The 22,073-nt window shown below is 39.7% G+C and overlaps 1 protein-coding gene across 1 annotated transcript in view; it reads left to right on the forward strand.

The window, feature by feature from the left end:
- Nucleotides 1–22,073, forward strand: part of MEGF10 (multiple EGF like domains 10) — a 184,239-nt gene that overhangs the window by 41,483 nt on the left and 120,683 nt on the right. The window contains exons 2-4 of the mRNA XM_005682686.3: nucleotides 5,144–5,276; nucleotides 15,674–15,775; nucleotides 17,083–17,183. Of these exons, the coding sequence (XP_005682743.2) occupies nucleotides 5,161–5,276; nucleotides 15,674–15,775; nucleotides 17,083–17,183 (319 nt within the window). The 5' untranslated portion in view covers nucleotides 5,144–5,160. The remainder of the gene's footprint in view (nucleotides 1–5,143; nucleotides 5,277–15,673; nucleotides 15,776–17,082; nucleotides 17,184–22,073) is intronic.

Consider the following 22,073-nt stretch of genomic DNA (forward strand, 5'->3'; position numbering starts at 1 on the left):
AGACAAAAATGGATAGCATTGTACTGCCTCCAGTGAATAGTTACGCTTGAGTAAAGTAAAATGTTGTTAAAATAACTAGCTTTGGACAGTGAAAATAGAAATCAGGACAGTGCCTCAAGGATTCCTTTGATCAGTGAAGTAGTATTTCCATGGAAGTTTTCATCTGAGGTTATTCTTGGGGCAACCAGGCAAGCATTCCTCTTTTGACATCTTAAATACCCTGAAGCTGGACTTCTGATATGCTATTCACAGGCTCAGAGCTCCAGGAAGAACACAGCACATCTGGGTAGCCTTTATGTGTGGTTCAAGGTAAAGTTAGTACATCCTTTACAGATAACATGAGGGCTTCCCTGGTAGCTCAGATGGTAAAGAATCTGCCTGTAATGTGGGAGACCAGATTCGATCCCTGTATTGGGAAGATCCCCTGGAGAAGGAAATGGCTAACCACGCCAGTATTCTTGCCTGGAGAATTTCATGAGGAGGAGCCTGGTGGGCTACAGTCCATGGGGTTTCACAGAGTCGGACACGACTGAGCAGCTAACACTTTTAACACTTGTGGATAACATGATAGGTGACTCTTTGGTACCCTGGGGGAGGGGTGTAAAATTATGAGAATGTGGCTGTTTGTAATAAATCACTTCATCTAGAGAACTACGAGAGCATTTTAGAGTAGTGAGCTTGAAACAGCACTGGGCGAGGGCGCTCACATCATTTCTATGTGTGCAGTTAATGTTTCTAGTGAGGAGATAAATTTTAGAGCCAGAAAGAATTGTCTGGAATCATTTATCCTTCTGTTGTTGCAAAAATAAATTAGCAAGTCAACGCCCCATTATTTATTTCCCCCATCACACTGATAGAGAAACTGCTCCCCGTCATCACAACGCAGACTCATCCATTGTGATGATTTTATTCAACCTGATTGTTTACTATGGTTTTTGTATCAGAATGGGCAAAGCCTGCCTTCAGAGTAGGCAGTAAGAGTTAACTCTGCCTGCTGTGTTTCCTCTTTCTAATAGGAGCACTTTAGCAATGCTAATCAGTTGTACTGATTTTCTGTTTTGATTTTTCTATCATAATTAAGTGAATGATATGGAATGCAATCAAGTTTGACACCAGGGGGTTCATGCAAATGACTATTTTTTTATGTTTAAAATTTTGTTAAACGTAACCACAAGGAACGTTATTTGAAGGCAAAGACTGGGTAGGTAGGGGTAGTTTAACAACCAATTTAGAGTTTTGAATATTTTTAAAATGTCTGTTTCAAGAAAGCATATCTGTGTTGCCTTTTTTTTTTCAGTTGAAATAATGCTATTTTTAAAGGATTGTAGTTTGTTTTCATGTACACCCTAAGGTGGACAGATTATAGTCTCAGACAAGATGATATAGTTTAAAACAGAAATGAAGAAAAATGTTCATGGAACTTTCTTCCTTCAGGGTAGACACAAAGAAAAAAAAGGTGCACACATTTACTCCTCAAACCCTATGAAAGAAAACGAATCAAATAGGGAAAGAGTATATGTGATGCCCTATCCACTTGTTTTGATTGCCTATCAGTGACAAGACAAACAAAAGGACCGCCCCTGTTTCTGAATACAGGGAAATGTTGCATTTCTACACTCCTTTATAGCTCATTGGCACATTTGTAAAATGTCTTCTCCCCCTACCATGTATAATATTTGAATTATTTTCTCAAGTGATTTTAATCACTTCGTGTGAATTTGCACCTTCCTTCTTGATCTAGCAATTTTTTTGCCTTGAACGTTATATGCTTTAATGTAGATTGTTCTAAAACTCAGTTAATTTTCTAATTTTGATTTGGAAAATGCTCCGGGAATAAGGCTGCTGCTGCTGCTGCTGCTAAGTCACTTTAGTCGTGTCCGAGTCTGTGTGACCCATAGACGGCAGCCCACCAGGCTCCCCCATCCCTGGGATTCTCCAGGCAAGAACACTGGAGTGGGTTGCCATTGCCTTCTCCAATGCATGAAAGTGAAAAGTGAAAGGGAAGTCGCTTAGTCGTGTTTGCGACCCCATGAGCTACATATATTTACTTTTGTTATAAATGTACTGACATTTTCCCTTCTGTGAACACCACCAGCAACTTTGCAATGCGGTTTGATTTTTCTCTGTGCTGAATTTCAGAAGCAATAGGAGATGACCAAATTCTGCTATTTCTTTTTTTTTTTTCTCTGACATCCCTGTAGAAAGGTTAAAGCCTTCACAGGGCAGTGCATCAAGTGCAAAGCAAAAAGAGATACCAAATTAACGCTTAAATTTTTGCATTCAAAGAGAGCAGACTCTTCCCTTTTCTTGGCAGTTTGATTCATTGCTTCCAGCAGTTTCCAACTTTGTACAGACTAAACATTTCTAATTGGGAAATGGATGGGTTGAGTCTGAGATGGTGACTCAGGATATAAACTTTCCAATTTGGGATAATTGTTTGTGAGTGGATGGCAGATTACTTCTGACTGGCTCTTGTTTTGTCTCTGAGGAAAGGATGAAAGTTAAGATGCATACTTCATACTTCGTTGAAACAGAATATTTACCTGGTATAGATAAGGCAATGAGACAGAGATATTTGCCATGCTTATTTGTTACAACCAAATATAGTATATGAAAGGATTACTTTTTTGATGGATGAGAAAAACATTACAATATATGATGTGTCTTCAGCTGTGAAATGGGGATGATAAAAATGCCTACTTAAGTTACTGTGTGGATTAAATAGATAATTCATGTGAAAGGTTCAGTACTGTGCCTAGCACACCGGAACCATCAGGAAATGTTAGCTGTTGTTGTTTATCATCATCATTATCATTACTTTTTATTTATTCCTGTTAAGCAGAATAGCATCTTTAATTATATAATGTTAAGCTTCAGATTTTACAACTTCATGATGATTAGCCTGTGAGAAACATCTGTAATTTGAATTAATTTATAAGCCATATTTTGGCTAGTCGTTTATGCTTTGTATGTTGGAATTACTTCGTGATGATTAGAATCCCCCTTTTAAAGATTTTACTGCTTCTCATAGTGGCTTACACTATCTTTTAATTATCCTGCGATTTCATGACATTTATCCATATTCCAAATCAAACATTTTCTTTTGTTTTAGCCTTTGTGGATCAGAGATAGATAACCTGTCATAACTGGAGAAGGAAATGGCAACCCACTCCAGTATTCTTGCCTGGGAAATCCCATAGACAGAGGTACCTGGTGGGCTACAGTACTAATACACTATATATACTTGTGCCTATAAACAGTTTTGATTTTAAAGAATTGAATGTTTCTTCATTGTTCTATTTTGAACAGAAGGATTTGAATTTGAAGGATAAACTGTTGCCTAAGGATCAGTGTTTGCCAGTATTGTTTATTACTTATGATAAACTTGCCTTTTAATACCCCAAGATTATCACTCAATAAATTTTGTTCCCAGATACTAAAACCTGGTAACTGCATGGTGTGGAAAGTTAGTATAACTTCTCAGAATGCCAGCTCTCACCCAGAAAGTAGCTGCTGGGCCCCATAATCTGGTCAGTTTTTATTGGTTTCACTGGTTTACCAACAAGAAGGCTAATGCTTCCTTTCTTTTTAATTTGCAAATGGATCACCTTTTTGGAGGGAGTTGTGTGGCATGTGGGATCTTACTTCCCTGACTAGGGATCAACCCTCCCCTCTCCCCCTTCACTGCCCACCCCTTGCATTGGAAGCACCGATTCTTAACCACTGAACTGCCAGGGAGGTCCTGGATCAGCTATTTCTAATTCCATGTCTATTTTTATAATTATTATATGAAGCCATTTTATATAGTGAGACAAACTTTTCCTCCTCATTAAGGGCCAAATTCCCCCCACCATGACCCTGCCCTGCCTCTTAGGAAGAGAGCTTCTGTGCTTCCATCTCCATGAGTGGCTCACTCTCCACTCAAGGGGCTGTAACAGGCATCCCTCCTTGACTCCCACATTCAGTCACCAAATTCTGTCCATTTCACCTCCTGAAAAACTCCCAGATTCACTCAGTTCCCTGCAACCCCAGTGTTTCTTCGGTGTTTCACCCTCAGTCGCCTCTCACCTGATCTCCGTCTAATAGTCTGCACCTGCGGTTCATGCTCCCCCTGCAGCCAGGAATCTTTCTAATGTCACCCTGCACCCTTCCCTAGCTCTCTGTAATCCTTGGATGAGGTTCACATACTTTGCCATGTCATAAAATCCATGGTGATGTGCCCCACCCCATATCTTTCTCCAGCTGAGCTAATTTGAGCTCAGTAAGTGGGCCTGATCTTCCCTCACCTGTGTCCCCTCTGCCTTGAACATTCTCCTCCCTCTTCTATCTCCTTTGTGGTCCTGACTCTTTTGTAGATGTGTTGCTATTTGTTTTTCCTCTTTTGGTCTTTCCTCCTCTCAACAATAATACCAGGTTCATTTTTTTCCAATACTGACCTCCAAACAGCTTTACACTTTTTATCTGTACACCTATGTAGAAACCTCTATAAAACAACTGGTTTAGTTTCTGTTCAGCAGATGATGGGACAGAGGCACTAAGTAAAAGAGATGTGTGTCACGATTACTAAATTATGAAAATCGTAGGGGGCGGGAACGAGAACTAGACCTGTGTTTCACGCCCAGCGTTCGCACAGTGCCTAGGATAGAGTAGCCATTCAGTGAGCGTTGAATGAATTCCTGAATGACCCTCAGTTTAAGCCTGAGGTGCCTCTCTCTTGAGTCAATGGACCTTCTGTTCCATTATTTATCCTCTAGGACAAAGGAGGCCAGATTCCTCTGTGTGCCCTCTCCTTCCAGAAGGGAAATATGCCTGCTGAGAGAATTTGGAAGCCTGTGTTGCCCTGAGTTGTTCTGGTAGATTCCTTTAATGTCGGCTGGCATGGATGAGAAGGTCTTTTGTTATGGTGGCAATTAATGATGATTTGCACTTTTTAGTAATTTACAAAATAGTGGCCATCCTGACAATATAAGAAATATCTCTCTCTCCTGGACCATGAAAGCTGGTGACCCATCTATTTAAATCTAAGACTCGTTATTCATGTTTCAGCCCTAGTGACAACTGGCACTTTATAGTTACTGTACTGAAAAGAATTCTTTGGGGGTCATTTTAATGCATCTTTAATTTGAATTTCTTTTTCTTGTAGGTTGTTCTTCAGGAACAATGGTTACTTCCTCGAACTCATGCCTGGGCTTTATCTGTTTATTGTTATGCCACTGGATCAGGATGGCATGGTCTCTGAACCTTGAAGATCCTAATGTGTGTAGCCACTGGGAAAGGTAATAGTTCTGAGAAATAATATTTCTTGGTAGTCTGAGAAATAATTTCTGGTAGATTCCTTTGTATACTATCAATATCAGTATCACATATAAAATTAGAATTTGAGAAGAGACTATAAAATTGCTTTCATTTAAAAATATTTCATTATATGTAACAAATTGGATAGTATAATTCACCTTGGTCTTAGAGAGTATATGTTATGTATATTAAGCTTGCAATATTAATTCTAACAGAGGTGTATTTGTGAAATAGGGGAAAACATAGATTCATAGATCAGTTAAAATGATCTCTGTGAGGTCTTACCTCTGCTCTGTATCTATTTGCAATGATTTGGTGGAGCTGAACTTATGGGCATATGGATTATGGTGGAGTTCCTACTTACGCATGGGAATCAATGAGACAGCAGTGAAAGACAGTGTGGAATAATGTCCTAGAACGTTGAAATGGATGGCATAAAAAGTGTGGTAGGTGACCTGAAAGGGTAGACTTGATTTCTGGAGTAACTGGCTAGGCTACATGGAAGTAGTGTCACCTGAGATGTCCTTGGAGACTTGAAAAAGACCAGTGGATGACAGTGATTGGTAGGCTTTCTAGGATGGAAGGTAGTTTGAAACCAGTGCCATGCAGGCCACGGAGGACTGTACCCAGTAAGCCTAGTGAAAGTGAAAGTGAAGTCGCTCAGTCGTGTCCGACTCTTTGCGACCCCGTGGACTGTAGCCTATCAGGCTTTTCCGTCCATGGGATTTTCCAGGCAAGAGTGCTGGAGTGGATTGCCATTTCCTTCTCCAGGGGATCTTCCCGACCCAGGAATCGAACCCGGGTCTCCCGTATTGCAGGCCGACGTTTTACCCTCACTAGCGTCGATACAATACAGGAGGAGGGCAAGATTGACTACATTATATGAAAGCAAATGAGGTAGTCTCCAGATCTGGGTAAACTTACAGCCCCTTTTGGAACACAGAAATAGCACAAACTATCTAGTCATACTGAAGTGCAGTCAAATGCAGCATACCCTGTTACTGATCTCCCTAAAAAAGTGTGGACATGTTTCTTTATCCAAAATGAACATTGCGCTTCCAGGTTTTTCAAACAAATAGAAGGTGTCAAGTACTAGAGAGTCGTATGTAGTTGTGATAGCTGTAAATGCAATGACATTAAGCTCCTGTCACCCTCAGTACCGAGAAGAGTACAGCACAGAGCATACATCCCAGTCACTGTGTCACCCGCTGGAAGGACGCTCAAAGCTCAGAGGTTTTCAAGCATGGCAGCTGTATTATTCCAGGGCACACTGATTCCTCATTCACAGTGTTAGTTTTCAGTGAGGGCTCACCCCCATCTCTGCTGGCAGTATTATGGCAGGGTAACAAAGCGTATTTTCCTGATTGATCAATAGAGTCTTCTGTCATTATGAAACTTTAAGTGGAAATAAGTATATGTAATAAAGTTCTATATATTTGATATTAACTATACTATACAGAATTTAAGAGGAGGAAATGCCTACTATCTTTATAATTTTCATAGAACTTCCCATAAAACACTTCACCAGCAAATTATGTAATACATAGGATTATAGTAATAAAAATAAATTGATGAATACATGAAAAGAACATATCAAATTTAGAGGGGGAGAGTCCATTGGTAGTTGAACTTCTTGGAGGATGATAGCTTTGAAATGGGAGAAAAAATCAAGTTTGTTAGGTACTGTGAAATAAAAATCAAGAGATCTTGGTAATACATTAACTATGGATGTGAAAGAGGCAGAAAAGGCTGAGATTTAGAACCTGCTGTGTGGAAGAGTGGGCGTGTCATTGGACATTGTTGTTGTTTTGCTAAGTCGTGTTTGACTCTTGGTGACCCCATGAACTGTACCATGCCAAGTTTCCCTGTCCTTCACTGTCTCCTGGAGTTTGCTCAAACTCGTGTCTATTGGGTCGGTGATCACATAGGCAGGTGACAGATTCTCCTATATTTTCAAAAACTGAAATGAGCTTGAATTGAAATGGGGAGAGGAAGATGAGTTTCAGGGAGAAAATTTTTGGTAGTAAGGCCCAGTAGTACTCATCGTAGATTTTCCTTATACTAAAAACCCACCTGTCACCAGTGGTTCCGAGCCATGGAATTGCCTGCAGTCTTGCTCCTCAGAGTGGAGTCTGTGGAGCTGTGGTGGCAGGAACCTCAGCTGGGAGCTTTATGGAATCGCAGACTCTCAGGTCCCTCCCCAGACCTATGGAATCATTTGTTTTCAAATAAAAGTATACTTCATTTTAAGGCAGCAATTGTGATTCTTAGAAGTTGTGTCCAACTCTTTGCAACCCCATGGACTGTATAGTCCATGGAATTCTCCAGGCCAGAATACTGGAGTGGGTAGCCTTTCTCTTCTCCAGAGGATCTTCCCAACTTGGAGATTAAACCCAAATCTCCCGCATTGCAGGTGGATTCTTTACCACCTGAGTCGCAAGGAAAGCCCAAGAATACTGGAGTGGGTAGCCTATCCCTTCTCCAGCGGATCTTCCCGATACAGGAAACAAAGTGGGGTCTCCTGCATTGCAGCTGGATTCTTTATCAGCCAATGCCAGGGAAGCCCGAAGTAAAATTAAGGAGAATTAAATCATTTAAAATACACAAGAGAAACTTGTTATTAGAGAAATTCTGAACGGCATCCCTTTGGAAAATGAATAACTCCATGAATCATCTGTCCCTTCTCCCCATCTCCTTTCCCTGTTGTGTGAGTTTAAGTATTTCCACCTACGAGGGTTTTTTCTAAAGAAGACACAAATGAAAAGAAACATTCTCTGCCCAACCCCTTGGGGGTGGGACACAGGAGTGGTATAATTGAAGCTGCATTCCTGAAGTGAGCAGAGATAAGAAATGATAATTATTACCATATTTGATTAAAGTAACAGGATAATTTCAGCAGATAAAATGTAATTAACCACTCTGGAATGAGGCCAAGTGATGATGGCTTCCCCTACCCTGCTCTTTGACCTTTTATTAAATCTTGCTGGGGTTCCTCCCCAGATAATACTTAATAGGTTAAAACCATGGTGATGATACGTTTTCAGTGTGTTTGAGAAGATGAAACAAACAAGCAGGAAATAAAGGGTTTTGCATCTTGGGCCTGAAAATAGTGTAGAGTTGGGACCTTCAGTTTTTATGCCACAGTTTCACTGCTTGCTTTGGAAGCTTTCGATGTTCTATAATATCTGAGAGGCAGCAGAGGTGCAGGATGTTATCTGGGCGTCTTGCTGTTAAAGTGCCAGCTCTAGACTGACCACTAGTACCAGGAGCTCAGTGCGGCTTATCTGTGATGAAAACGGGATTGGACTAGACCAGGTGTCCCCAAACTCCAGGATCTAAAGCCTGATGATCTGAGGTAGAGCTGATGTAATAATAATAGAAATAAAGTGCACAATTAATGTAATATGCTTGAATCATCCCCTAACCTTCCCCCTCCCCAGCCCTGTCCTGGTCTGTGGAAGAATTGTCTTCCACAAAACTGGTCCCTGGTACCAGAAAGGCTGGGGACCTCTGGACTAGACAATCAAGAAGATCCCTTCCCATTCTGTGACTTTAAGAGCAGCTGCAGATGAACGTGGTGGTGTGGACTGTTAGCCAAGGCGCTGACTGAGTTCAAACAGCAGCCCAGGCATTATCCAAAGAAGTAGTGCTAAGGAGCAGGGGATGCCCTCCAGTTCTTAGAGACATTTGCCTTCATGGTGTGAGCACACAGCTTCCATTAAAGTGGCCCCTTAGAAAAGGACAACTTGATTGTTTAATGATAGGTGGGTACTGAGCAAATTAGGTGTAGTCACAAGTATTTGGCAGTCATAATTTGAAGACTATTTACTAACAGGGAAAAATGCTTATGACATACCCTTAAATTCAAAAAGTAGACTTAAAATTATGTGGCTAGCATGAGTATGAACATTTAAAAGTGAAAAAAGCTAAACAAGCTAAAAACCCCTAGGGATGGTAAGAGAAGTGCAGCAAAATGCTATGGGTAATTAGGTAAGAGTTACACAATTTTCTCCCTTTCTTCTTAAAAATTTGTTTTCCAGATTTTCTGGTGTGATTATAATATCACTAAAAATGAGAAATAAAAAGCAGAGATTGTTTAGAAAAAGAATGCACGAAAAAGAACAGAAAGGAAATTTGGGGTGAAGAGGCTCAGAATTGTTCTCCTTTAAATCTGAGTGGAAACCTCAGTATCTGATCAATGTGAAAAGTAATTTATATTTAGCCTGTTATTCATTAAGTTTGAGACTATGAATAATTCTAATGAGAAGTATCAAGACTGAAGGGAAATACTCAACCATGGTAAATTTTATGGTTTGATTTCCCCCAAAATGTATATATTTCTCTGTTAAAGTAAAAGCAGGTTATTTTAGCTTTTACATGCTGGCCACTTTTAAGAGCCCTTTGTGAATTACATAGAATTTATTTAATAAGTGTTTGTTGAATTGGAACCCTTAATGGTTTAATTACCCTTTTATAGAGAAGAGCTTTTTTATATCCTAAAAGCAGAGAAACATCCTGCAAATGTAAGCTATTAATGAGCAGCAAATGTCCAGAAGAGGAAATTCATATGCTTTAACATTTTCTCTTATTGAGGAAACCTTCCAGGATGCAAGAAATTAATGAAAACACTTTTAACATTTGCTTGTGGAGTCAGCTCCCCCATCATATGCAATGGCGAGTGTTTGGCCAAGGTCCCTTAGTTGATTATTGCTTTTGTACTCCAAGGCGTTTGGATCTTAACACTATAACATAGCGTGTGAAATTATGGGAATACTGCATCAGATCTAGTTCTAACGAACTAATTTAGTTCAGTTCAGTTCAGTTCAGTTGCTCAGTCGTGTGCAACTCTGCGACCCCATGAACAGCAGCATGCCAGGCCTCCCTGTCCATCACTAACTCCTGGAGTCCACCCAAACCCACGTTCATCAAGTCGGTGATGCCATCCAACCATCTCATTCCCTGTCATCCCCTTCTCCTCCTGCCCTCAATCTTTCCCAGCATCAGGGTCTTTTCCAATGAGTCAGCTGTCTGCATCAGGTGGCCAAAGTATTGGAGTTTCAGCTTCAACATCAGTCCTTCCAATGAACACCCAGGATTGATCTCCTTTAGGATTACTAACAGAAGCATAAGATATTAAGAAGAGGCGGCAAGAATACACAAAAGAACTATACAAAAAAGATCTTCATGATCCAGATAATCACGATGGTGTGATCACTCACCTAGAGCCAGACATCCTGGAATGTGTAATCAAGTGGGCCTTAGGAAGCATCACTATGAACAAAGCTAGTGGAGGTGATGGAATTCCAGTTGAGCTGTTTCAAATCCTGAAAGATGATGCTGTGAACGTGCTGCACTCAATATGCCAGCAAATTTGGAAAACTCAGCAGTGGCCACAGGACTGGAAAAGGTCAGTTTTCATTCCAATCCCCAAAAAAGGCAATGCCAAAGAATACTCAAACTACCAGACAATTGCACTCATCTCACATGTTAGTAAAGTGATGCTTAAAATTCCCCAAGCCAGCCTTCAGCAATATGTGAACCATGAACTTCCAGATGTTCAAGCTGGTTTTAGAAAAGGCAGAGGAACCAGAGATCAAATTGCCAACATCCACTGGATCGTGGAAAAAGTAAGAGAGTTCCAGAAAAACATCTATTTCTGCTTTCTTGACTATGCCAAAGCCTTTGACTGTGTGGATCACAATAAACTGTGGGAAATTCTGAAAGAGATGGGAATACCAGACCACCTGACCTGCCTCTTGAGAAATCTGTATGCACGTCAGGAAGCAACAGTCAGAACTGGGCATGGAACAACAGACTGGTTCCAAATAGGAAAAGCAGTATGTCAAGGCTGTATATTGTCACCCTGCTTATTTAACTTATACACAGAGTACATCATGAGAAACACTGGACTGAAAGAAACACAAGCTGGAATCAAGATTGCTGGGAGAAATATCAATAACCTCAGATATGCAGATGACACCACCCTTATGGCAGAAAGTGAAGAGGAACTAAAAAGCCTCTTGATGAAAGTGAAAGAGGAGAGTGAAAAAGTTGGCTTAAAGCTCAACATTCAGAAAACAAAGATCATGACATCTGGTCCCATCACTTTGTAGGAAATAGATGGGGAAGCAGTGGAAAGTGTCAGACTTTATTTTTTTAGGCTCCAAAATCACTGCAGATGGTGATTGCAGCCAGAAAATTGAAAGATGCTTACTCCTTGGAAGAAAGTTATGAGCAACCCAGATAGCATACTGAAAAGCAAAGACATTACTTTCCCAACAAATGTCCATCTAGTCAAGGCTATAGTTTTTCCAGTGGTCATGTATGGATATGAGAGTTGGACTGTGAAGAAAGCTTAGTGCCGAAGAATTGATGGTTTTGAACTGTGGTGTTGGAGAAGACTCTTGAGAGTCCCTTGGACTGCAAGGAGATCCAACCAGTCCATCCTAAAAGAGATCAGTCCTGGGTGTTCATTGGAAGGAATGATGCTAAAACTGAAACTCCAGTACTTTGGCCACCTCATGCGAAGAGTTGACTCATTGGAAAAGACCCTGATGCTGGGAGGGATTGGGGGCAGGAGGAGAAGGGGACAACAGAAGATGAGATGGCTGGATAGCATCACCGACTTGATGGACATGAGTTTGAGTGGACTCTGGGAGTTGGTGATGGACAGGGAGGCCTGGCGTGCTGTGATTCATGGGGTTGCAAAGAGTCGGACACGACTGAGCGACTGAACTGAATGTGAGACTGCCTAGATGGCAGGTCCACACACAGAGGACACTCTCTCTGCTAGAAATGAAATGGAGAAATAATGCTGCAGGCCTCAAGATTCATTTATTTGCAAGCTGTTGATTTGTTGTTTAGTCACTCAGTTGTGTCCAACTCTTTGCCATCCCAAGGACTATAGCACGCCAGGCTTCCCTGTCCTTCACCATCTCCTGGAGCTTGCTCAGACTCATCTCCATTGAGTCATTGATGCCGTCCAACCACCTCATCCTCTGTAATCCCCTTCTCCTCCTGCCTTTTTTTTTTTTTTTTTACAAACGAATGACCTTTTATTTCATACAGAGATACAGAGGCAATTGTGGGGGCAACAATCTGATGAGCAGTCCAAATTCTTGAAGGAGGAAATTCATGGTAAATGTCATGATGGCTGGTTGAAGAGAAGGCCAAAGAAGGAGAGAGTTGAGACAGAGACTGCTATGGCTAATAAATTAAAATTACAAAGAGCTACCAGGTTTTAATGCCATGACTTGACTTTGTCTGGGCATCCTCAATGCTTGAACACCGTAATTATGCACAGTTACCATCAAAATTCTCGAGGTGTAGTTTTTGGCATTTGTGTCAAGGGAACTATGCTCCTTACAGACCACTGAAACATCATGCTTCATTAAAGAGTTGTGAACTTTGCCCATCATCTGTCATTGATGTGGCCTTTGGGGCCCGACATGAATTTGGGTTGAATATCATCTTTTAAGGTAAAACAGTTGACATTTTGGTTGGTCCCAGTTTTTGAGGCAATGCCACTTAGAGTGGCATCTTCTTTTAACCTGAGGAAAATATGTACTAAAAATATTGTCTTGCAAAACGCAAGAAACGAGGTCAAAGTAGTGGAGACTGTTTCCATGACACTCCACAGCTCACCTCCTCACCTGTCTGTGGGCTGCATGGGGTATATAGACATGTACGGCTGCACCCGTGGACCTGACTCAGTAAACAGTCTATCATGAAAAACACACTTCCAACACTTAACATCTGTAACTGGGACGCGTCACATGATTTGTTATCAATGAAAACAGTTTATTGGCTTTAAATATACATCAGTAAATTTTTAACTGTTAGTTTATGTTTTACGATAAAAGAACACTGAACCAAAACTGAGGAAATGAGGCTCAGTAGCATGATTTCAATATATTTTCCTGGATAAAAAGACTGTTTTAAAAAGTACATGACTTTTAATCTAATAATGAAAGCTCCATAAGCTCAATGTTTAGTACTGAATTGCATCAGGGTCTTTTCCAGTGAGTTGGCTCTTCGTATCAGATGGCCAAAGTATCACAGCTTCAGCTTTAGCATCAGTCCTTCAAGTGAATAGTCAGGGTTGATTTCCTTTAGGATGGCCTGGTTTGATCTCCTTGTCATCCAAGGGACTCTGGATCGGGAGGGAAGAGAATTGATGAGGAAAGTCTTAGAATTTGCATCAACATGAGCTTCAGGATGCTTCCCAGGTGGCTCAGTGGTAAAGAATCTGCCCGCCAATGCAGGAGACACAGGTTTGATCCCTGGGTTGGGAAGATCCCCTGGAAAAGGAAATGGCAACCTACTCCAGTATTGTTGCCTGGGAAATCCCACAGAAATTCCACAGAGCCTGGTGGGCTCCAGTCCATGGAGGCACAGAGAGTCAGACACAGCTTAGTGACTGAAGCACAACAACCACAGCAAACCTCAGGTCACTGCTAGGGCTCTGAAGAAAATCTGAATAGCTTCATGTGATAGTTCATTCCAAGAAAATTTGTATTTTAACAGAGACCTCTTGGTTTACCCAAAAGGAGTTGCATCAGAGATGTCGGTGACTGCATACTCGATGCTCGTCTGAACCTGTTCTTGCAGGTGTCATCTGCTGGAGCAGAAGGAAGTAGTTATGTGAAATGTATGTTAGAAATGCAGAAGTGTAGTGGGAAGGGATCTTCAAGAACATCTCTTACCCCGTTGTTTTATGATGTGATAAATCCTGAGAAGTGAGATTCTTTCCTGAAGGTCAGCCAGGTTCTCAGTATCAGATCAGGATGCTAATAATCTTGCCTTCTTCTAATCCAGTGGTCTTTTCACAAGGACCTACTACATTTGCATCAGACCTGTGGAGGATCCCTGAATTTACCTAGAAATCAAGTTGCAATGTCCCAAATACACGGAGTTTGAATAGTATGATGAGTTCATGGATGTCTCATGATGACTGAGAGAGATCACCTGGAGAAAGAAATAGTACTTTGTGTGAGGCCTGTACAGCTTAGCTTTCAAATCAAGAGTCTCTTTTCTTTATCTAACCTGAATTTATTCATGTAGAAAAGTTTAACCCCATTCCTTCCAGACTTTCTGTGGTTCATAATTCTTTTTAATGAACTTGGCCTATTGATCTGCACCAAGTGAGTCCATGATTGCGGCCTACTTTTGTTGTTATTGTTGTTAGCATGAATTAAAGATTTTAGTGGAAATCTTTATGAGACTACTAAAAAATATAAAACAAATTGTTTTGAAAAGGGGATTCTCAAGATTTTCCTGTAGGCAAGAAATCTAAGCTCTTGAGCATGCAGTAGACTGCTTTGAAATAAAGTAAGGAATTGAACAAGGAATATTCTTTATATTTTTTGGATCTTTTCAGCCACATTCTTAGACACATCGGATTGCATGTTTTCTCTCCTACAATAATTTATGAATGAAAATATATTGGAAAACAGACTGTTTAAGTAGCATCTGGTTGTTAGTATGATTATTTCAGGCTGTCTCAGCCATATGCTTAGAATCAGGTTTAAAGGCTTCTTTGTAGCTTCTATGTAGAGGCTGTATATAGTCTTCCATTACCTGTAAGTAGGGCAGGTGCAAGAAAGAAAATCATTCGAAGTTCCCATCAGAGAAATATACTTTCTGATTTTCCAAAATCAGAAGCAAATGTACTCAGATTTGCTGATTACACTTATTTAATTTTTGAATTGAAAATTGCTCAGTCATGTCTGACTCTCCATGGAATTCTCCAGGCCAGAATACTGGAGTGGGTAGCCTATCTGTTCTCCAGCGGATCTTCTTGACCTGGGTCTCCTGCATTGCAGGCAGATTCTTTACCAGTACAGCTATGGCTATTATTTATGGAGGCCTATGATGAAAACTTTTTTTGAAAGGTTTTGATATCCCTGGACCACAAGGTATGGGATGGAACTAAAAATTACAGAAAAATATGTGGTGATTTTTAAAAATATTTATTTATTTGGCTGCCTTGGTTCTTAGTTGCAGTACATGGAATCTAGTTCTCTGACTAGCGATTGAACCCAGGCCCCCTGCATTGGGATCATGGAGTCTTAGTCACTGGATCACCAGGGAAGTCCCTGAAATGGTATGCTTTTAAATTTAGTAATATCAGAGTTTTGGGTGAATAGTAAATGAAAAATTTTTTGAAATGTATAGCATAAACTCTTGTGTTTTAAATATTTAATGTTGGAACTTTTAGGGTTCAAGTTCAAATAGAAACCCATCAAAACATGGAGATTCTGTTAAAAGTCAGTGTGGAGATGGAAGTACAGATAATTTAGCTAGTGACTGTTTTTTAGTACAGTCTATCGTTAATATAAGAGAAATACTGACTGCTTCTCTTTTCTCTTCTTTTCAGCTACTCCGTGACTGTGCAAGAGTCATACCCACATCCCTTTGATCAAATTTACTACACTAGCTGCACCGACATTCTGAACTGGTTTAAATGCACGCGGCACAGGTAATGGAAACTCAGATGTGTTTATTTATTTGGCATAGTGGAATGGAGTCTGACAGAGTCAGAGATATTAAACCCTTGAGAAGGTGGGCCCATTCATAGAGTGAATAGCTGTTGAGTGCGCGTGGTTGTTGTAGCCATGTTCCAAGCTGCTGGAGATACGGAAACACAAGTGATTGTCTGTCCCTCGAGGAACTTACACAGAAAACATTTACTGATTACCATCATTTGATTAGCTGAAGTCACCCAGCTGTTGAGCAAAACTGGGGAGACACTCTGTCACCAGATATCAAAAAACTCTCTTAGACTATGTTTCTACTTGAACATCTAATTTAATTTAGACTACCTTAAATTTGAATTGAATTTAAGAAAAATAAGCCACATGCTTATTTTTTTCTATAAAAGTGAAAACAGAAAACAAAAACACCATGTTAAATAATCATGTTAATATGGAGGAAAACTGTCTTGATTTCATCAGTAAAATACTTGTTGTCTGGGTTGTGGGTGGACTGTGGTACCTGCTGATTTATGCTGTACTAAATGATGTCACACTCATTATTGTTTCTTAGGACAAACTTCCCTTGATTGCTGTATCTAAACCAACATTCCTTCATGTCGCAATCTATTACCTTACTCAAGCTTTATTTTTTGATAGCATTTAATCATTACCAGCCATTATTTGATAATATATTTATTTGTTGAGTGTATATCTTAAATTATAGAGGTCTGTCTTCCCCAGTAGAATGTAAATTCCTTGAGGGCAAGAGCTTTATATTCTTTCACTCACTGTGAGCTCTTTCCCCAATGTCTGGAATATAGTAAGTGCTCAATAAACGTGTTATATAAATGGATCGGTAAATGAATGAAGCTTGAGTTATATGTAAACTTCTTTATCTTTTGGTGTCCTATTTTGTAGTAGGGTAAAAATCTGAAAGGATTTCTCCAAGTTCTTCCTCTAAAACTTATATAGATACATGATGAGTGATTAGATAAGTAACATATATGAAAATGATCAATATCTTATAAAAATGTCTCAAGTGAAGTAGAGAAGACATGCAGCTTCTGATTCCTTGGAAAAAGTGCTGGTGGACTTAAATGTCCATTCAGTGTATTCTTAGCAAATTGGTGAGTTAGTATAGTATTGCTCAAAATATATATCCCATGTGTCTTCTTTATTATTTTGGAGGACCTTGTTTTTTATACCTATATCATGTTTGACAGTTTTTTGTATTAAAATATACATTTTTGATTTCTAATCAAATTGCAGATCAAAGGATGTAATGATGTGATTTTTTTTGACCTCTGTATAGAATCAGTTATCGGACCGCCTATCGACATGGAGAAAAAACTATGTACAGGCGCAAGTCCCAGTGCTGTCCTGGATTTTATGAGAGCAGGGAAATGTGTGTCCGTAAGTAAGACTTAGCGTTTCTTGGAGGTTCATTTATTTTCCCAGTGTTGGTTTGCATCTGTTAATGGCAGCCTGCGGAGACGGAGATTGAGGCCTGTGGAGATGGGGCATCTTGGATCCGTCCCTTATACTCGCTGCTGCTGTCTTGGCCTGTGTAAGCAGGGAAGCGTTCCCTATGTCCCTCTATCCTGTCACAAGTCTCGACATGAAAGTTGCTTGGGGAGAAAGCAGAAGTTAGAGAAAAATGATTCAAGGTTGGATGCTGCAATGTTCGTTACAATTCTTCAAGAAAAGTCTGTTTGGAAATCAGTCAGGGAGTCATCAGAGCAGAGAACAGAGATGTAAGCTTCCTGCAGCAACTCACCAGAGTCTTGAGTCAACTTCCAAGGGGCCAGCGTGTTCTTTTCTGGTACATAGACTGAAAGGCTTATTACGGAGCTTTCACAACATGAAATGGCTGTAAGTCTGAATCACGAAGTAGACCTTCTCTTTTCATTGTCATTTCTTTCGTCCCTCCCCTCCCCTCCCCATCTCACTGATTCATTCTGAGATATCTTGAGAGAAGTTTGGTGTTTTATAATACACTTTAGGAAATCTTAGAATATCATGTAGTTTGCAATTGTGTTTTCTAACTATTGTGTGTAGGACTCTTAGAGACACTTAAGATAGGTATTATTAAAAATGACTTTATTCAAATATTTTGAAAAAAAGCTAGAAGGACACCTTTGCTTTCTGAGATGAGATGCTGGTATTGAGTAGTAAAAAGAGACAGAGTTCTGCTCTAGCGCGGAGGCACTAGAAACTTCTGATCATGTCTGGGCTTGAGACTCCACAGAACTGAATGATAGCACTGGGTGGCCTTGGATAAACCATTTATAAATGGGTTTATAATTTTATTTGAGGCTGCTGCTGCTGCTAAGTCACTTCAGTTGTGCCCGACTCCGTGTGACCCCATAGATGGCTAATTTGCTCTAAATAAAGAGAGGGCTTGGACTAGTATATGTATCATCTTCCTTCTAACCTTTGGAGTCTATTCTTTATATAGAAAGGGTGTAGCGTTAGTCACTCAAGTCATGTCTGACTGTTTGTGACCCCACGGACTGAAGCCCTCCAGGCTCCTCTGTCCATGGAATTCTCCAGGCAAGAATACTGGAGTGGGTTGCCATTCTGTTCTCCAGGGTATATAGAAAGAGTGATATCTCAAATTTGATTCAAAACCAAGGCTATATATGAATAAATGTTCATTGAAGAGAAATTAGAAAATGTAACTAAGCGAAAAAGGAGGCCTGGCTGGTTGGGCTGGCCACTTCCCAGATGTTTCAAGGAGACATTATCTTGGTGTTCTTGCCAGGGTTCAAACCTACAAGCCTAGTTGTCAGGACATTGAGAAAATAGTTCTATCTATTGTGGATTTTTTTGTTAATCCAAATCCTAAGAGTCATATATAAAGTCGGGGTGCTAATTCATTGTTACACAGAACTTGGAGAGGTGCTGACATGGTATCCTGGTCATACCTTCTCTCCTTGAAGATCTGGCATGTGGGAAACTAAATTTTATTGGCAGCTGATGTAGGGATTATGGACCTGAGCAAGGTTAGTTAGAAATTTCAGTGCTTCATGGTTCTAGCCTTCCAGAGCCCAGTGCCTCCATCAGTAATACAGCTAATCTCAGAAAGCAGGGCAATCCCACAGGACCGTCATACCTGGTAAAAATTATTGCCATAATGTGATGGTAAAGATATTATAACTCTTCCTTGAGATAAGTCTCATACCAGCCAGTATGACTCTTGACTGCTTGGATGGCCATCTCTAGCATTTGTCACTGAAATTTTCCTTTTCTTGCAGTTTTCCTTAAATATGTTAATACGTTTAATCAGCTCACTGTCTGGTCTCCGAGGCCTGGGAGCTGTTTGGTCTCTCTAGGGGTATTTTTGTATCTCTCCACTCTGATGTCTTGATTTCATAGCTTAACCCCAGAGGACAAGCATGCTTCCGTTACTTCCTTGTTCTCAGGGATGCCTCTGGTCCATCTTCTGTTCTCTCAACAGCTGGCACTAGTGAGACACCCTTGTGGATAGAGAAGGAAGAGAGAACACATGATTCTTGTTTCTGCTTTCATAATCTTTTTTTTTCCAACTAGGTTTTGCTGCCAGGCACCTAGCATAGTCACCATTTTAACTGTTTCCAGCAAGTTATCAAAAGGAAATGAAACACATGAATTGGTTATAATTTTGGTTTAATTTTGTTAATCAGTTTACCTAGAAGGCAAAAAAAGGATGGTTTCGCATAACAACCTATATTAGAAAAAATAGTTCCTTTTATGTGGCTAAGGTAGCTCCCCTGGAGAGCAAGTCCCATCTTCCCATCCCTCCCTCCCCCTGCTTCATCCTGCCCAAGATTATTCATTTCTACTAAACTCTCAGGCTGTACAGAAGCTGATGGTCCACAGAGCACACTTTGGGTAACAAGGCTCTGTGTTCAGAAGACAGACATTTACCATCAGGCAGGAAGAGCCAAAACAAAAAATGTAGGGAATAGTGTGGTTAGAAGCCTTTCCTAAGAATCTGGCTGGAAAAAAGAATGGATTGGAAAATTTTCCAAGAAGAAAATATTGCTGGACATGAAGATGTCTGTAGTTCCTCTGTGAGGTTTTAACCTGTTCATAAGATTACACTTGTAAGGTTATTCATTTTTCAAAGTTCCTATTATTGCCTGATTGTGTTTCATTATTTTTAAAAACTGGAATGTCATTTATTTTCTTGACTTAAAAAATTGAAATAGAGTTGACATAAAATATGTTAGTTTCAGGTTAGTGATTTGACATTTGCATATATTAACAAATAATCTCCAGGATAAATCTAATAACTACCTGTTAAAATTATTACAAAGCTATTATAATATTATTAACTGTATTCTTAGTGCTGTATTCATATTACATCTATGTGGCTTATGTTATAACTGGAGGGTTTTGCTTCTTAATTCCCCTTCACCCATTTCACCCTCAACCCCCAATGTCAGAAACCACTCATTTATTCTCTGTAGCTGTGATTCTGTTTTCATTTTGTTTTTACATTTCACATACAATTAGAACCAGACAGTACTTATCTTTTTTACGTCTGACTTGTTTCACTTAGCATAATACCCTCTGTGTGCGTGCTCAGTTGCTTTAGTCTTGTCCAACTCTTTGAGACACTGTGGACCGTATGCCGCCAGGCTCCTCTGTCCATGGGGATTCTCTAGGCAAGAATACTGGAGTGGGCTGCCATGCCCTCATTCAGGGGACTCTTCCCAACCCAGGGATTGAACCCACACAATACCCTCTAGACCTATTCATATTGTTGGAAATAGCAAAAGTTCACTCTTTCTGTGGCTGAATAGTATCCCACTATATCTGTATATCGCATCTTCTTTATCCGTTTATCCATTAGCAGACACCAGGTTGTTTCCATGTGTTGACTTTTGTAAATACGTGAACACGAGGTGCAGATAATCTTTTTGTGTTAGTGTTTTGTTTCCATCAGATAAATACAGAGAAGTGGAATTGCTAGATCATGTGGTAGTTCTATTTTTAATTGTTTTGAGGAACCCCCATACAGTTTTTCATAGTAGCTGTACTATCTTACATTCCCACCAGCATTGCACGAGGATTCCCTCTTCCCCACATCCTCACCGACATTTATTGTATCTTGTCTGTTTGATGATAGCTATACTAACAAATGTGAGGTGATATCTCATTGTGGTTTTGATTTGCATTTCCCTGATGATTAGTGATGATGAGCACCTTTTCATGTACCTGTTGGCCATCTGTATGTCTTCTTTAGAAAAAGGTATTTTCAAATCTTTTACCCATGTTTTAATCAGGTTTGTTTTTTGCTTGTTGATACTGTTGTGGGTGTTTGCTTTGCAGTAGTTTTTTAGTTTGATGCAGTCTCGTTTATTTTTGTTTTGTAGTCTTTGCTTTTGGTGTCAATCCAAAGAATCATCACTGAAACCCATGTCAAGGACTTTACGCCTATGTTTTCTTCTAAGAGTTTTATGGTTTCAGGTTTTGTGTTCAAGTCTTTAATCCATTTTGAGTAGATTTTTGTGTATGGTGTAATATATGATCCAGTTTCACTTTTTTGCATAGGGTTGTACAGTTTTCCCAACACCATTGATTGAAAATATTGCTTTATGTTCTTGACTCTTTTGTCACAAATTAATTGACCATATATGTATGCATTTGTTTCTGGGCTCTGTATTCTGTTCCACTGATCTATGAGTCTGTTTTTATGCTAGTACTATACTGATTACTACAACTTTGTAATAAAGTTTGACATCACAGAATGTGGATACCTCTAGCTTTGTTCTTTCTCAAGATCACTTTAGCTATCTGGAGTCATTTGTGGTTCCATGCAAATTTTAGGATTGTTTTTTCTATTTCTGTGAAAAATACCATTGGGTTTTTGATAGAGATTGAATTGAACCTGTAAGTGGTGGCTTTGTTAGTATGGACAATTTGACAATATAAATTCTTCCAACCGTGAGTGTGAAATGCATCAAATGTATTTGAGTAAGGCTTTATGTATTTGTATCTTCAATTTCTTTCATTAACTTATGATAGTATTCAGTGTAAAGGTCTTTCACTTCTTTAGTTAAATTATTCCTAGGTTTTAAATTCTTTTTGATGCCATTATAAATGGGAATTTTTAATTAATTTATTTTCCTGATCACTTTTACAATAGTACTAGCAATTAATTTTAATTTACTAAAATTATAAATCCAAAACCTAGTTGTTTCTTGACATAGAAAAAGAACTTATGGTTACCAAAGGGGAAAGGGAAGGTGGAAGGGTAAATTAGGAATATGGGATTAAGAGACACACAGTACTATAAATAAAGTAGATAAACAA

This window comes from Capra hircus, chromosome 7 (assembly GCF_001704415.2).
Source record: "Capra hircus breed San Clemente chromosome 7, ASM170441v1, whole genome shotgun sequence".
In the NCBI taxonomy this organism is placed as follows: Eukaryota; Metazoa; Chordata; class Mammalia; order Artiodactyla; family Bovidae; genus Capra; species Capra hircus.